We start from the raw sequence: 17,650 nt of genomic DNA, 5'->3' as shown, positions 1-17,650 counted from the left end.
TCAGAACTCCCACTCCAAAACCAGGCAAATCACACAAACACACCAGTCAAAACACAAAAAGCAGGCAACAACAACCCCCTCCCCAAAGGCAAACCCCCTCAACCAAACAGCTGCCACAAATACACCAATACAGTTCATTTAAAAAATTGACCAGGGGACTGGTGGACAGCAAGGGCAGTGCCATCATGGGACCCCAGATCTAATAGTTTGTTATATAGTGTAGGTCTTTGTTTATGGAATATTTTAGGTGAACTGGATTACAGTAATTCATTGTTCTAGTTGTAATTTGAAGCTGGTTTGAATAAGTTGTTGCTGAGCTGGTGAGACGATATGAAAATCTAGCTCAACCCAATGTGTGTACAATTTCAAAATCATCAAGACATACCACTGGTGCAGGAAGTATGTTCTACGTGTAATTGGTTAGTTTGTCCTTTGATCATAAATTATTACAAAGAACACCAGTGCAGTATATTTTGGCATTTGATTATTTTGGTAAACAGACATTTTTCCTTCAAATTTGAATAACACACTAAGTGGAAAAGAAATGTATATTTAGGCTGCTTAAGTGTGATTTGAGTTAACTTGGGTTCAAAGAATGGCTCCAAAATTCACTCTGAGTGAAATTGCATGGGACTATGAACATTCAGAATGTTGTAAACTAGATGTAGAACCTCACTCTTCTTCTGATTCCTGTTGTCCTCTGAAGTCTTATTGCCTTCTATTACACTTTCATAGTAAATGCCTTGAACTGATTTCTTTAGACTATATCGTATACAGGGAAAGAGAGCAGAGAAAAATCAATCAATCAATCAATCAAGATGAAGAACTGAGAAATGGAAAGAAAGGAATTACAAGTCCAAACTAATACTGAAGTGTACAAGTTAAGAAAGGAGGAAATCATCTTTTATCATAAAAAGAAGATATGTATTTAGATATTAAACTCACTTTTCCTTCAAATGTTCCTATGTATTATAACCATGTATTATTGCATCTTATAATTGCTGTGTATCATAGTGCCTGCCTGACAGCTGTAGTTCTTAGAATCAGTAGATTCTAAGAACATAGTAATAAAGGCAGTGTCTGTCCCAAGACAGACTCACTACAGATACCAGCTCCTTCAAACCCAGCACCAAGAATATGATGCTTCTCCAAGCTTCATTTTTCACCATATAACATAGGCAGTTCCAAACTCACTTAAAACAGTTTTTGATTGCAGCTCTACGACTTCCAGAAATGCTCAGTACTTCACATGTTGCTTGAACGCATGAAATGACTCATTGTTCAGCTTGATGAATTTCCCATTAATTAGTGGGTCTTATCTTGAATAGCTTCGGGGAGATGACAATGACCCTATCGTATTTGCTTTGTGATTACTTTTCTTGGTTTCCATAGGAAAGGAAGTGTAAGTATGTAGTTTTTTACAGCAGATCGTGACGGCACAGCTAGACTGTCATCAGCAGGCATGCACCAATCAAATTGGATCCTTGCTGTATACATAGTGAGCATTTATTTTTGATACACACACAGAGTAAATGTCGCCATGTTTGCTCATAAGGAAAATTCCAAAGATCATATTAAGCCAACCCAAATGTCTTGAAATAGCATGCAGGTTCTGGGAGACTTCAAAACTTACATGCCACTTTGATCACCTTAATAAAAGTTTTGCTCTGATATAGACTTTGGAATTTATTATTATACTTGCCATTAAAAATGCACACAGAGTTACAGACAAGGCCAAATTATCCATGGTGCAACTGAAGCAATTTCACCAGGGCTCATGTCAGCAAAGGACCCCAGAGCCTGAGCTTTCATTAAAAAATAAATAAAAGTAAGTGTCTAGCGTTCCCAGAAAATTTTATGAATCAAAATGTGCAGGGTACCAACCTGACTGGAGATAAATGCTTAAAGAATTAAAATGCTTAAAGAATTAGGTAAAAAGGTTATGGTTATGAGAAGCTGGTAAAAATAAGATTTAAGTTTTAAGGTTTTTTATAAGATAAGATGAAAATAGAGTAAGGTAATGTAAGGACAGAATATTATGAATTATGGAAAGGATTTGCTGTGATAATTATTAATCAAGATACAAGAGATGGGAGGAAGAGGAGGTCATGGAAAGAAGGTAATGAAATTGGAGGATTTGAAAATGATGGTTTCATTTTTTCTTTTTCTTTTTCTGTTTTTGTCTTTTTTCTTTGTAATTTTGTCTTTTCTATTTTTTGTAATTTAAAAAAAATCTTTTTTCAATAAATATCATTTATAAAAAAAAAAAAAAAGATTTCCCTGAAGCTGCGGGCACAGCTTGGTTGAGGTGACCAGCTAATTAAGAACAATCCAGCTGGATCAGACCAAAGTCCTATCAAGTGCAGCATCCTGCTCTCAGTGTGACCAACCAGATGCCTACAGGAAGTACGCAAGGAGGACATGAACAGAACAGCCCTCTCCCAGCAACTGGTATTCAGAGGCCTGGTGCCCCCAATTCTTGAGACAGTACACAGTCATCCTGGCTAATAGCCAAATCCTCCATGAAAAGTGGATTCTATTACAACAGCTTGCGGGAGTGAATGCCATCATTTTAACTATGTGCTGTGTGAAGGAGCACTTTCTTTTGTATGTCCTGAATCTTCCAACACTCAACTTCTTTAGATGACACCAGGTTTTAGCATGATGGGGGGGGGAGGAACCCCTTATCCAGGCATGGCCAAACTTGGCCCTCCAGCTATTTTGGGAGTACAACTCCCATCATCCCTAGCTAACAGAACCAGAGGTCAGGGATTATGGGAATTGTAGTCCCAAAACAGCTGGAGGGCCAAGTTTGGCCATGCCTGTTCTTATCCTTTCCCACACCTGCATAATAGTATAGACCTCCATCATATATTCTCTTTACTAGGTTTTGTTTTTCTAAACTGAAAAGCTCCAAATGTTGTAACATTTCCTCATAAGGGAGTTATTTATTGGGCAAGGCGTTGGACCAGCTTGTTCCGATTGTTCTATGAAGAAGTTCTCAGATGTGGGATAAAAAAAGGCAGGGAAATTAAACTATGCTTTCAGACAGGAGTTGCTTAGAGAAGCGCAAGGTCCTTGCTAGGGTAAATGTTGCATCATATCTATTCCTTTGGGCTGTTCCGTCATTGTGTCAGAATCAATGTCATCCACTGAAGATTGTATTAGCTGATGAGATGCATTTGCTCTGTGGTACCCAAATTCATGGTACTTGCGAGACATTTGCAGTGAGCAACCCAGCACTTACTAGAGCCAGTCTTTCCTTTCTTATTGGGCAATAACGGTCCAGTTTAAGAAGATCTTACTGGGAAGGGATGTTAAAAACTGATCAAAGCTGTAGGAATAATGAGAATGAACCATGCTTATTAGTCCCTTTTTGGTGGCCCTCCACAACATTTGATGCTCCCCCCACAGCCCTTGTCTACCTTCCCAAAGCTGGTAAGCCAGGTGCTGAGCGTTGGGGTCCTTGAGTCCTTGTGCCGCCTTCCTAAAGCCAAGTTAGCGCTATCCCAGCTTTGGGAAGTAGGTGGGGAGGGCTCTAGGACCCTGCCAGAGCCTCACACCTCCTTCCCAAAGCCAAATGCTTCACTAGCTTAACTCGGAAGGCAGCCCAAGGGCTGAGGGAGTGTGTGTCAAATATTCACACTCCCCTTCCCACAAGGCAGTGTGCAGCCTGTGGGTTCCGTGTTGAAGTCCTCTTGCAACCCACTTGGTATGAAAAGTCGTGCCACCCAGCTCTAGACATTGCCCAAACATCAAACACTGATTTGCCTGAATGTACGGTAATTGATTTGGAAAGAGATTATAACCCAGAAAAGTTTGAAGTCAGAATATCACCAAGGACAAACAGGCTGCCTCAAGACATGTCATCTTTATTTATTTGTGCCTTACAGAAGAGGAGGAAAGAATGTGAGCAAAACAGTTTCTCTTAGTTCAGGAAACTATTGCAGTGAAACTGATAGGACATGATGGTTTTGTGTGCTCAAACCTTGTGGCAGGATTCATTAATGCAAACACATCATAATAACACACAATCTTCAGCTTCTGCAGAAAGCAAATTCTGCTGGCAATTTTAAGGCATTGAAAGAAAATCCACACTAGTAAGTTCTATATAAAACTTGGCACATATTCAAGTGGTAGACTGAAAAGGTACACTGAAGGTTAGCAGATCCAGATGGAGGATAGGATTCTATCTTATCAGGATTCCTTTTTGAGAAAATAGTAGGTTTGAATCTTTCCTCCCTGTGACTACTTGTTTGCAAACATGTGAATTTAGTCTGCCAGTGTCTTGAAATGGGCAGAATTTCATTAATCAGTCTACAGCACCAGTTTACCAAGCAGAAGTGATTCTGTGTATGTGTGTAGTTGCATCATTTCCAGGTCTGGCTGGCAAGGCTAACAAATATGCTCCTCTAAGTCTATTAGAGAAAAGTCAGAAGAACCACTACAATTCACTGGTGAGGTTATCATGTGGCAGTGAGTACATTTAAGAAAATACATTAAGAAAAAATACCTTAATAGTATGTTATTAACAAACTTTGACTCTAATACAGCACATAGAGCCCATATTGCTTTCCATAATAGAGAAATAAGCAGCTGGCATAATTCTACACTCCTTTTCTAATGGTGAATCAAAAGCCAGGATATCCATGGTTTTGAGTTGCCGATTGTGGCGATAGGAAACAGCAGATATCTAAGCTTTTGAAACAATGTTAGGAATCTGTGCTCTAGAAGACTCAAGAGAGTGGATCTTTTTTTCTTTTAGCCTTATTTTCATACAAGGCTTAAGCTAAAATCTAGGAACTGATTACAACACACCTGTTTCCTTTATTCTTAATTGCTGGCACTACTGATTGTAAGCAATTACTATTTTAAATCTACAAATATGGCACAAAGTGAAATGGACAGCACAATGGTTCACAATGTAATCACAGAAATGACTGTCCATGCTTCTAACAGAAAAACAGGGCTCTAATACTCCCAAAAATTTATCATGTAGGTTTTTTAAAAAAGGAAGAATGCACCAGGTTTAGCTAGTGAGATAACAAAGATATATTTAAGTGCATCTTCACTATGTGCTATCATATGACAGAGAGCTCCCATGTGCATTGGTACAGAAAGTTGGTCCACAGTTATTGTGTGGCTTAGTATTTATCTTCCTAAAGACATTTGCACCTTATAAATGTCAGTAGCTTCCACCTCGTATTTTTGATTGCATTGTGCTTCTTTCTAGAATACACCAACCACACAGCAAGGCAAACAAAATGCCCTGTTTTCTCTACCCCTGTGGTCCATAAGAACTGGAAACAGAATAAATCATCTAATTACTTGCCTTCAAGAGGCGAGTAACGAAGATTAATCTGCACTTCCCTGACAAGGTGCAATTGCTGGATATTTTGTATCTTACCTGTGAAGGAGGTTCACTTTTCAACTGATTCTGAATAGCAGGTTCAGCAATTAAGTCAGACATCATGAAGGAGCCCTGAGTCATTAACTATAATGTGTAGGTTTTAACTTTTTCTACTAGCTGCCCTTCTGAGACTTCCCTCTTTGCTTAATTTAGAAATTGTGAGATCTGGCTATTACATAACTCTGCAGTTTGCCAACTAGTTTTCCTATAGAGTCCCTCCCCGCCCCCGGAAAATAATCAAACTTTGAGCCCCCTCCCCTTTCTTTCCTCCTAGTGATTCTGGATGTGGTGCTCTTACTAAACTAGTCTAGTGATGTGAAACATTAGAACTTTATGTGTACATGAGCTGGTAAGCACCTTAATTCAGGCATAGGCAATTTAAAGGTCTAAGCTATATTGTTCCCTCCTTAAAGGTTCATTGTACTTAAGGTGAAAGGTTACACTTTTTGGTTTGCAGCACCCCCCTCTTCCAGATTTGTTCGTTCAGTTTTCTTAGTGGATGTTATGGTCTCCTCAATCATTTCAGCAAAGGCTTCCCCTACTTGGCTTGATGAGATTTTTGAAGCCAATTTAGCCTCTTCTTTCTCCTCTTTCTTAAAAGAGAAAGTGGGGGATATTTTGGAACTGCTGGCCATAGAGGAACTGAAGAACCTGGGCTGGAAGGAGTAAGTGGGGTTGGAAGGGGGATTCATTGATGAAATGCTGATGCTTGAAGTGCTAAAACGTGTCTCCTCACCCTCCAGCAGTTTCCTATAAACACCAGAGAAGGAGAGATTATTATTATTTGGGGTTCAATCCAGGATTAAGCACATTTATGAAGAGGTAGGACCATTTCTAGTCCCTATGTTGGTTAAAAGCAGGAGAAGACTAAAAGAGGGGTGAGTAACCAAGCATTTTTTCATGCCCCAAAAACCCATAGGAATTTGAAAATATTTGCAGATTTTAAAAAATCCCCCATGTTGTTTAACATCTGTATGAAATCGCTAAGTAGGGTCACCTAGAATCTTGAGCACGTAGTCAGGAATATTCTGATGACACAGAGCTCTACTTCTCATTGACATCTACAAGTGTGGCAGTAGATGTGCTGGACCAATGTCTTGCCTCAATAATGGACGCTCAATTGAAGCTCAATCCAGATAAGACTGAGGAACTGTTAGTGGGTGGTTCCCTAGACTGGATGAATTGGAGCTGGCCTGCTCTTAATGGGGTTGCACTCTCTCTGAAGGAGCAGGTACATAACTTGGGAACCATCACTGGTGCTTGAAGCTCAGGTGACCTCAGTGATGTAGAATGCCTTCCATCAGCTTAAGTAGGTGGCCCAGCTATGCTCCTGTCTGTACATATGCTTTCCATACTTTGGTAACCTCTAGGTTAGATTACTGCAGTGCATTATACGTGGGGCTGCCTTTGAAAGGCAATTTATAAACTGCAGCTGCTGCCAAATTTAGTGGCAATCATGAAGAGTACAACTCATAGGTGCGGTGTGGAGTTGGGTAAAAGACCTACTGTCAGGCATGATCAAATGAGAGATGTCAGAGGTTGTGGCATCTGTACATATGCTATTTCCTCTACTTAAGGCATTCTGTAGGAAGACACAGCAGCTTTTAAGAGCATAAACTATACCCTGTTACTTACAACCACGTCTTACAGAGGGGTGTTCTTTTATGCTGCAGCAGACTAAAAGTCTTGTAGCTTCTTAAAGACCAGCAAATGTATTATCATATAAACCACAGGTAGAGAACCTATGGCCCTCCAGGTATTGCTGGACTATAAGACATCCTGGCTGGGGCTGATGGGAATTGGAACCAACATCTAGAAGGCCACGAGTGCCTCACCTTTCGTATAAGCTATAAAAGCTTATCCCACAAAAAAATCCATTATTATTTTAGGTGTCACAATATGAACTAGAATATGTTGATTTGATTTATAAAATGTATACTGAAAACACCTAGTCTTACTATACTTTATCTACTTTAAATACATTGCATTACCATCAATGCAAAATGATGGTAAAGCTTCCTAGTGAGCAGCGCTAAATTGACTCCCACCAGCCACTAGGATAGGGTTGGTTTTCATCACAGCCTATTTTGGTGCTATGCTGTTTACATAACCAACAGGCAAGCAGGGCTTTGATAGTCACTGTTACCTGTATGCTGCTATCTCTATATCCAGGGCCATTTTGACATTGAGCAAATCTTGGTATTCTCTCAGATGCCGAGCCATTTCACTTTTTGTGTCTCTCAGGTCACTCTCCAGCTGATTGACAGTGTCCTGTAATTCAGACGGACAGATATAAAACTGATATTTTAAAGCCAAAGATGTTGCTGAGTAGCTGCTTTTCCTCTTAGAATGGAACTGTGGCAAAATCAGCAATATTGTACATGCATTTGCACAAAACAACATGCAAATTCGGGTCTACCATTAAAACATATATAAACCTGCATGACAGCTTTTTGGGTACATGACAGCTTTCTGGGTATGACCACCATGAAGTCTTATGTGGAAAACTGGATGGGATTTCTCTCAGTGTTCCAGAACACAGACACAACCCTCTCCTATATGAAGCTATTCAAGTATTATTATTTATCCTTGGAGGACTTTCTCTGGATTCTGCCGCCCCCTCCACAAGCACACACTGCTGGAGGAGAAGTGGGTGATGATCAGAGATAGCTACCCTTACAGCTATAGTGCCCCAAATTTGTAAATTCAGATGAAGACACCAGCCATTTGGGTTCTGCTTAAGGAAAAAGGTTCACACCAGCAATGTATAAAGGGCACCTTTATATCGCATATACCAAAAGTTCAGTGTCAAGTATTTGCAGCAATGATTCTGTATCTCTGATTAAATCAGAGGCTGTTTTTCTGCATTGCTTAAGTTACACATTTCCGCTAACAAATTTGCATCCAGAATCTTGGCCAAGTAGATGCTCCTGCTACACCTGTACAGTTGCTAACTAGGGCCGCCATTTGATTATGGAAATCTTAGTTGATTAATCATAGGACTTGCAAGTTATTAACTCATTAAATTTGCATATTAATATGGCAGTCTTTCTTATGAAGAAAGCTTCCCCCGTTTAAATGATGTATGCATGTATTACAGAAGATTGCCAAATAATTGGGGGGATTTTTTTAATCATCACAATTTCCAGCCCAAATTCTAGCCCTAGCTGTTGATATGTATGCCTTTCTAACTAATCAACAGACTCACCTACATAAGATGCAATCCTAGAATTCCTCTTTTAATGTAATACAGCTTCAGTTTGCAATATGTTAAAGGGAGAGCAGTGCAAGCTTAACTTAGAATGTGTGTATCCTTTATGTAGCCAAAACAGTACCTCCCATGCACAAGAAATAGACGAAAAATTTCTAAAATTTTTCCCCAACAGCCCAATGATGACAGAGCATTTTCAGTTGCCAAGGAATGCTGACTGTCCAAGAGGGAAAAGTGAGAAGGAGTAACAAAAGTAATGGACTATCCTGGAAGATCCAGTGTCTGGCTGGCACCCTGAACAGAAGCATACCATATTTTCTTACTGGCTCCACTAGCTAACAGTAGATTGATTGCAATGTATCTTGTTCAGTACCATGGAGAGAGACATAGTTTTCTCCGCTGTCTTTTAGCTTCAGTTCAGGCTGAGCCCTACTCTTCTTAAGAAGCAGGGAGATGTTAGAAGAGGTATAATTCCTCACAGATTAGAGGGAGGGATGTCCCAAGGCTGACACCACTCAAACCCAGGAACTGTGAAAACACCAAGCAGGCACAGTATCCAGATGTGGAAATCAGTTATTCCTCAATACGAAGCCAGTGCACAATCAGGGGTGTAGCCAGGATTTTTGGGGGGCTTTTGTTAGGGTGGGGGCAGAACCTCAGCTTTGTTTTGATTTTATTGATTTGGGGGCAGCTGCCCCCTCTGGCTATGCCCATGTGCACAATGAATTAACATGAGACTGGCGGGACAGACGGAAACACAATCAAAACACTTCATGGATAAGAGGTTCTGTTTATGGGCCCAACTGCACTACAGTCAGGAGCGCCATGGTAAACTGTTAAGAGCTTTCAAGGTGCCCAGAGAAATAAGCATGCAAGTGATACCCTCGCACAGTCAATTGCTTTTCTAAAAGACACCTGCACAAAAAGCAAAATTCCTAGCCTGTTTTAACACACCCTCCAGACGGAATGTGTTGACAGACTTTCCCCCACCCCTCCTAGCAGATTTTTGGAAACGAGATTCTCAAACGTCTAAGGGCAGCCGGAGGCTTCCAACCACTGGCCTTAAGTCTGCTGTGAATGGGCCTATGGTCTGATTCAGCACATAAGAGGCGACAACTGTCATCCTGAGCTAACCCAGAGATCCGTTTCCTGCAGCTTTCTGCGGCTAGTGATCGGAAGCCACCGTGGGGAGGGGTGGGTGGAGAAGCGGCGCTTACGTGCGCGATAGGGGGCGAGCGCGCTAAGGCGATCGACAGCGTCTGGCCACGAGGTGTGTCCTCGGACGCGGTGCGGAGAATGACGACGCGACGCCTGCGCGGAAAAGGCGACTCCGCCCGCGCGCGCGCCCTCACCTGCAAGCCGACGGCCTCGGCGTGGTGGCGCTCCTCCATCTCGTGCAGCTGCCGCTCGAGGGACTCGTTGGCGCCGCGCAGGCTCTCCACCTCGAGGGTGCGCGCCTGCAGCTGGCGGCGGTACTCTCCGATCTCCTCGCGGCTGGCGCGGATGGCCTCGTTGCTGCGCGCCGCCTGCTCGCTCAGGTTGGCGAACTTGCCGCGGTACCACTCCTCGGCCGCCTGCAGGTTCTTGGCGGCCAGCACCTCGTACTGGCCGCGCAGCTCCTTGAGGGCCGCCGTCAGGTCGGCCTTGGGGGAGTCGGGCTCGACGGCGGCCAGCGCGGGCGCCTGCAGCGAGGCGCTCAGCTCGGCCAGCTCCTCCGAGTGCACTTTGCGCACGAAGGCCAGCTCGTCCAGCAGCGCCTCCACCTTCTTCTCCAGCGCCAGGCGCGCCAGCGTGGCGCCGTCCACCTCGCGCTGCTGCGCCCGCAGCGCCTGCTCGGCCTCGGCCCGGGCGCGGGCCTCGTCCTCGCAGTGCGCCCTCAGGCGCTGCACTTCCTCGGCCAGCCGCTCGCGGTCCAGCGCCGCCTGCGCCCGGGAGGCCTCGGTCTCCTCCAGCTGGGCGCGCAGCTCGCGCAGCTCGGCCTGGAACAGCTCGGCCAGGCGGCTGGGCTCGGCGTGGCGCTGCCGCAAGGCGCCCAGCTCGGTCTCCAGCAGCCGGTTGTGCTGCTCCAGCTGCCGCACTTTCTCGATGTAGCCGGCGAAGCGGTCGTTGAGGCCCTGCAGCTGCTCCTTCTCGTTGGTGCGCGTCAGGCGGAATTCGTCGTGCACCGCCGCCGCCTGGCTCAGGTCCAGGCTCTCCGCCTGCGCCAGCCGGTACGAGACGGCATGGCTGCTGCGGGACAGCGACTGCGAGCGGTAGCTGCTGCCCGCCGTCGAGCTGCCCAGGCGGGAGGAGTAGCGGGGAGGCTCCCCGAAGATCTTCCTGTAGGAAGAGGCCAAGTAGTGAGAATCCGATCCGAAATTCATCCTGGAGGCAGTAGAGAGGCTCCCTGCGCCGTCCGTGCTTTATATAGGGAGGCGGGTCGCCCGTCGCGCCGCAGAAAGGCGGGGGTGGGGGGAAGCTGCACTTTTAGGGCGCGGTCGAGGGGAGGAGATTGGGATGAAAGGGACAGGCGGGGGGTGAGGATGCTGGGGCGCTCCGGCAGTCCCATTGGGCGTAAGCAGTGGATTTTGGGGTGCGGGTGGGAGAAGGGCTGCTACTCTACAGGGTGATAGAGCTTGGTATATTTAGGAACGATGGTCATTGCTTTGTAGAGTAGCGGAGGTAAGCGGAGGTGAGAAACTTGGGCTCCCCCTGACTACGATGGAAGAAGGCAGAGCAGAGAACGCCTATCCAGGAATGGGAAGCAGCTGGTGTTGCTGGCTGAAATCTTGGGGCGCACGTCTGAGGAAGGATAGAGGGCTTGGAGGGACCTGGTAGTGCTGATGGTGCATCTTTCCGGTCCTAGCTTCGCATTCCCAACTGACTTTGCTAGGAAGCATGACAGGGAGAAATGCTGATGGAGCTGTCCATTTTGCCGCAGTGCTGATGTCAGTTCTTCCCACCGGCTGCCGCTGAAGGTTGGGGACGCTTCCACCCAGCGCAAGCTGTTTTGGCTCTTGGAGATAGACAGTTATGATATACAGAACTGCTAGGCTCCGTCTCCCTTAACCAGCTTCCCAATGCTGTTGTTTCTCCGAACCATAGAGCCAGTTTCCTTCTCATGGTAGGCCTCTGTGTGTTAAATAATGGAGCTTTGCAATTCAGTCAGAACATTTGCTTTGTTGTACTGTGCACAAACAGTAAAGAAGACTGGAGGGTAATACTTACTGATTGCTGCAGTGAGGAAGAAGAGAAAGACAGGAGTGTCCTAGATTTGCTAAGGGAGTGAATTTAGTGTGGGAAGATTAGAGTATATTAAACATACTGCAGTGCAGTAGGACCTTGAAGATCCTATAAAACTGTAGTTGCATTCTGTTATTATATTGCGTTATCATATTGTGATCTTAAACCGGGGGGATATGCTATTTCATTAGAACAACTCAGTCTGATAAGAATATGTAAGTGTGGTTTTTAGAATGAATTTCAGCAGGACTGCAGGAGTGTTCTTAGGAGGAAGTGTTTTGCTGTAGATGATTTGTAGTGCCAGTATTAACACACACAGCCAGTTTCCGTGATCACAGCACCAAGGAAGGAAGGTGAAAACATTTGCATCCATGACTCTGCATGATACATTGCCCCTGCCTAACGTGAACAGTCTTTTAAAAATATTGTTTGTGTTCAGAAAATACACTACTAAAATGTGTGATTTAAATCCTATCATCTCAACATGGTATTTAGTCTGGCATTTCTCTGTGGAGATGTACATATTCTCTAGGTGAGGCCATACCCCCAAACCTGGAATTCAGTTCTCTGTAGAAGGGTTGCAGGAACCTTTTCTGCCCCTGGGCCACATTCTCTTGTGGGCAACCTTTTACTGGACCACTGTAGTCAGGATGTCTTGGTCCAGAAAAGGTTGCAAGTGGCATACCAGCTGAAGCTGGCAAAAAGAACTCCTGGTCTCTTGGGTCTCTAGTGACAGAGATGGCTCAAGTAGTAGACCCAGTCTGCATACCTGCTCCTTCAGAGGGAGAGAAACCCCATCCAAAACAGGCAATTAACCACTCACCCACAAAACCTCCATTTCCCCCCAGGATTTAAGCTCAGTTTTTTTTACCTTTATCTAGTGCACCATTGCATCAAGACGCTGGTCCAAGACTTGCACAGCCTCTCCTGTCTCCATGTTGGCATTTAGGGCTTCTTACCAGAACATTCTGACTTTCTTTCAGTCACCTGGTTGGTTGCTATGTAGAATTGTCCTTGAGTTCCTTCCAGGATACTTGATTTCCTTTCTGTTTTGGCCTTTGATTTAGCTGCACTTCTTCCCTAATTCTGGATCTGGAGTTATGTGCTTTTGGCTGTGGGCTATTTTTGGTGCACAAGTGGCCATATTCTTTCCAGCTTTTGAGACTGGATGGCTGTAGACCATAGGCATGTTCAGTGACATAGCTACTGACACCTTCCAGTCAAGGTGGAAGCAGAGGCTCACATGGAAGCCCCACCCCAACACCCTCAGGCATGTCCTCCTCCACCCTCATTCTAAGCATCTGCATGGAGCTTCTACTTGACTTCATTTGGATGTGGGTAGAACTTTTGTGCTATCTGGGATCCTGATAAAGAAGGTTCCCTAATCACGTGAGGGATTCTACTTGTGTCCCGGCAAACACAAGTAGAAGCCCCAGTGCAGGTTTGCCCCATGAACACGTGGAAAGTTGACAGACAGGGAACTGATGTGCCCAAGGATGTGGGGAGGCTTGTGTGTGTGATTCTGCCTTTGTCAATTCAAGTTCTCCCATTGACTTTTAAGCCTAAGCCAAGTCATTCAGTGACCCCAGCAGTTCTCCAGTCACCCTCTATTCTTTTCAGGTCTTCTTCCTTCTGGCTGTCTACCAGGAACACCAACCAACATGAGCTGCCAATCCAACCAACTAACTGCTGGTGACCAGCACTTGGCCGTATATACACTTCTTCTGGATCCCTATTCTAGTCCCAGTCAATCAACGCTATCTAACTATGAATTCTAAACATGCAGTTACCAATCAAAATATGAAATTAATCAGTAAAGCATTAATTGATTAACATCCTGTCCTGTCTGACATTCAACAAGGCATTACAGAACCCCGGGAAGCTCAAGTGAGCAACTTGAGGAGCTTTGTCCTGGATAGCACCAGATCACCCCTCCTAGGCTTCCACCACCCCACCACTTCTCAGAGGATAAAGGTAAAGGGACCCCTGACCATTAGGTCCAGTCATGACCGACTCTGGGGTTGTGGCACTCATCTCGCTTTATTGGCCGAGGGAGCCAGTGTACAGCTTCTGGGTCATGTGGCCAGCATGACTAAGCCGCTTCTGGCGAACCAGAGCAGCAAACGGAAACGCCGTTTACCTTCCCGCCAGAGCGGTACCTATTTATCTACTTGTACTTTGACGTGCCTTCGAACTGCTAGGTTGGCAGGAGTAGGGACCGAGCAACGGGAGCTCACCCCGTCGCGGTGATTCGAACCACCAACCTTCTGATCGGCAAGTTCTAGGCTCTGTGGTTTAACCCACAGTGCCACCCGCGTCCCTCTCAGAGGCTAGTAAGGCCTTAAAGCAGCAGTCCTGTGGCCTGGTTCTTAGCACTCTGCCTGCTCTCTGTTAGTTCTCCCTAGGTTTGTTGTTGGCATGGACTGCCAGGCATGGGCTTATGGCGTGAGCTGGTTGGACACAGAAGAATGATGGGAGGAACCAGCTGGGGAACTCCCAAGAGAAAAAGGCTCAGAGCCATGGGATTGGGTGGGATGACAATGAGTGGTCAGAGGGAGAAGACTGGGAGGACGTGCTAGAAGCTGAAGAGGTAACAGTGCTTAGTGAGTGGAGGGAATCTGTGGCAGAGAGAAGTCCAGAAGCTGAAGCAGGAGAGGAGGGAGTCCAAGAGGAAGAGATGAATCTGGCTGGTGGAGGCATGGATGTCTCCCCCTCCTGCTGCAACAAGCTTTCCTCCCCCTGGTCTCCCAGAATCAGGATAGGCATGAAGAGGGTAGAGGAGAAGTTAGCTTCACATAGGTGCACTCAGATTGTTTGGGGAAACCATGGAGAGGTGGGGACTTACAGCTGTGGGGAGATGAGGGCCTTCAGTCTCAGCAACTGCTTCATAGCGGCAAGACTTGCTTGAGTTGAGTTGCTGTGCTCACTAGGCCTGACACTCCTTTGTGAATCCCATTTTTGGTAATAAACACCTGCTGGCTCGCTCCTGTCAGCTCCCCCCCCCCCCGTGTGTGTGTGTGTGTGTGTGTGTGTGTAGATCACCGTGACATACATGCTCAGGAGTTTCTTCATCTGGAGATTCAAATTCAGGGGTCCTTGTATTGATGGGTCCTGGCTTATGAGCTCTCTGGTATAATGTTGCTGCCTGGGTTGGTGTGTGCCAACTCTGCCTCCTGTGCTGCTGTTCCACCTTACCTGGCTGGTCCCTCCTCACCTGAGTCAAAATTGGGGAACAAGCTGTTGCTCAGGGTGAGGGTCATGACACCTACCAATTCAACTAAATAAAGCTGGCAACTCTGAAATATTTGTGATCAGCATTGCACACAGTCCACTTTCATGCGGAGCCTGGTAAAACCATACATTACAACTCTCCTGGCTCTGCTTTTGCCTGGTTTCCAAATGAAAAACGGAAGCTTTCTCTTAGCATCTTTTACCGCAAATGGGCTCTGTGACGCTCATGCATTTTTCAGCACACTATTAAACCAGGGCTGTAGCTGCATGTTTTACCACCTGACTTCATGCTGACCACTTACATCAGAATTCTCTAAAGAAGGTTTCCCTTTTGCTCAACTTGGAACACATTTCAGAATAATCGTGAGTACGATGATAATTATGATGATCTATCTGGGATCCAGACTAGTCTTGGCAACTAAAAAGCGTCCACAGTGTAGATAACAGAAAATTAATCTCACCCTTCTCCACCTGGGTCAGATCTTGTTAGTTGCTACAGGTCTTCTTCATCTCCCCCCCCCCCCCGCTTTTTAAAGGGAGACTTAGAGGTGGCACAAGCTGGAGAGCACTGTCATGTCCTGCTTCATCTGTGAGTTTGTGAACTGATGTCCAAATATCCTCTGGAAGTTACCGATTGCTGGGAAATACCACTGTTCTTCAGTATCTTCCCCTCTAATCTTGGGTAAGTGCTTCCTGTGTTGTGCATATTTACTCCTGATTTATGCCTGCAGCTGAATATCTGAAAACAAATGCACTCATATGTGTAACCCATGGAACTGCATATGCAAGTAGTAAAAACTTTGATTTTTTAAAAACTTACATGGAACACATAAGATCTCAAGAAATAAAAGAGAAGAAAAGAGCAACCAAAGCAGCACTTAAGAGTTCAAGGACATGGGCTGGTATTTCAAAATATGTACTGAAATAAATGTTGGATGTTGATTCCTATAAGCCTCATATGAAGCATTGCTCTTTCGATTGTTAAAATAAAAAGGAATATGTTATATTACCATTCTCTCTCTCTCTCTCTTTTAAACGTTGGAGAAAGATTTGTAATTACTCACTAGCTTACTCCCTGGACGCATGTAAATATCTACCTCTAGACAATTGGACAAGCCTGCTTTGCTGTTGGAAAGCTTCCAAGTGCTGTGGAAGTTCCAGGGACACAGCACTTACCCAGATTTAGTTTTCTTTGGAATGAGGTCACTGGAGGCTTTTGCTGTTTTGTAATATTTTAATTTATTTGTAAGTACACAGATTGAGCAAGAGGGACAACTTAACATTCCAACAGTCAGCCAAATCCACTGTACCACATCAGATCTCCAGATTCCCTCTCCAAATGGTACTTTCTGGAGCTTAACAAGTCCTCTGTTTATCTTTTCCACTGTCTCCAAAAATTGCAACCTGCCTCCTTTATTCACACACGGAAGCCTAGAATACATCATTTGTAGCTAGACAAGGAAGCATTCTCCCATTGCTCCTTGTCTACCTCTCATAATTTCCCCCCTATTTGCAATATCCCAGGCTAGTCCTGTGTCACACAGTAATCTTTCATATGGCAATTAGCTCTCATAAAGACATGTCACCTGAACATCTCAAGCGATTTACACTCCTTTGTCAAGTCCAACCCACACTGGTAGTCCTATTACCAGAAATATGATAGAAAACCCATAAGGATATTGCAAGCTGCCTCCAGAAGTTAGGTTAGTAGGTAGGGAGTAAATACAGTATTCAAAACAACTCTGTACAGTGGTACCTCTGGTTAAGAACTTAATTCGTTCCGGAGGTCCGTTCTTAACCTGAACCTGTTCTTAACCTGAAGCACCACTTTAGCTAATGGGGCATCCTGCTGCCGCTGCGCCACCAAAGCCCGATTTCTGTTCTTATCCTGAAGCAAAGTTCTTAACCTGAAGCACTATTTCTGGCTTAGTAGAGTGTGTAACCTGAAGCGTATGTAACCCGAGGTACCACTGTACTGATCTAGATGGACCCATGATCTGACTCGGGAGAAAGCATGTTCCTGTTTCTGTCACAGTCTGTTGCCAATGTTCATGGTTCCTCTACTTTCTGAATCTTTGTCCATCTGCTTCCTTCTCTTCCTCAGCTTCTCAACTTAGTTGTTTCTCCTTATCTCTTCAGCTGCTCTATTTTAAAAAGCTGCTCAGCTTTGTCAAGTATCTCCCAAACCATTTTTTACACACACACACACACACACACACACACACACACACACAATGCAATGTCCTTCACTAAGGCCACATTTTATATCCTTCTAGCATTACAAAGGCTTAGTAACATGTTTGGGATGCAGAACATCTCAAGTTCATTACCCAACATATCTATTTAGAAATGATCTCTACTAGCAGGGCTGGAAAAGGTTTGTGCTGGAGACCTTCCTTTAATCTGCCTTCAGAACCTGAACTTTCAAAATATATTTCAGGAACTACTCATTTTTGGAATAATGCAATTCTATGAAGCAGTGCCAGATTTTTTAAAAAAAATATGTTTATTAATCTGAGGGCTGCTGCAAGTCCGTTCTACAGGGACCAGTATAAGGGATCTTCCTAACATTCTAT

At 44.7% G+C, this 17,650-nt stretch overlaps 1 protein-coding gene and 1 long non-coding RNA gene across 2 annotated transcripts; one reads left to right on the top strand and one right to left on the bottom strand.

Annotated features, from left to right (window-relative positions):
- Positions 1 to 3,852: 3,852 nt before the first annotated feature.
- On the bottom strand, positions 3,853 to 11,184 carry INA (internexin neuronal intermediate filament protein alpha). Its single transcript, XM_081191270.1, has 3 exons — positions 9,974 to 11,184; positions 7,557 to 7,681; positions 3,853 to 6,160 (listed from the first exon to the last, which is right to left on the bottom strand). Exons 1-3 carry the CDS (start codon positions 10,982 to 10,984, stop codon positions 5,848 to 5,850), a joined length of 1,449 nt encoding a protein of 482 aa, XP_081047396.1. The 5' UTR covers positions 10,985 to 11,184; the 3' UTR covers positions 3,853 to 5,847.
- LOC308585552 lies at positions 6,170 to 16,083 on the top strand. Its single transcript, XR_014007472.1, has 3 exons — positions 6,170 to 6,288; positions 8,797 to 8,962; positions 11,273 to 16,083. It is a non-coding gene; the product is annotated as an uncharacterized lncRNA (long non-coding RNA).
- Positions 16,084 to 17,650: the final 1,567 nt, after the last annotated feature.

Source organism: Podarcis bocagei (genome assembly GCF_964188305.1).
Source record: "Podarcis bocagei genome assembly, chromosome: 4".
NCBI lineage: Eukaryota > Metazoa > Chordata > Lepidosauria > Squamata > Lacertidae > Podarcis > Podarcis bocagei.
This window is presented reverse-complemented; position numbering and strand designations above follow the sequence as displayed.

Excerpts from the sequence above, each read along its gene's own strand:
- INA (XM_081191270.1), bottom strand. The coding sequence starts at position 10,984 with ATGAATTTCGGATCGGATTCTCACTACTTGGCCTCTTCCTACAGGAAG. Across the intron at positions 7,682-9,973 it reads CCGAGGCCGTCGGCTTGCAG|GACACTGTCAATCAGCTGGA; the intron begins GTGAGGGCGCGC and ends TCTGAATTACAG. Across the intron at positions 6,161-7,556 it reads ATAGAGATAGCAGCATACAG|GAAACTGCTGGAGGGTGAGG; the intron begins GTAACAGTGACT and ends TGGTGTTTATAG.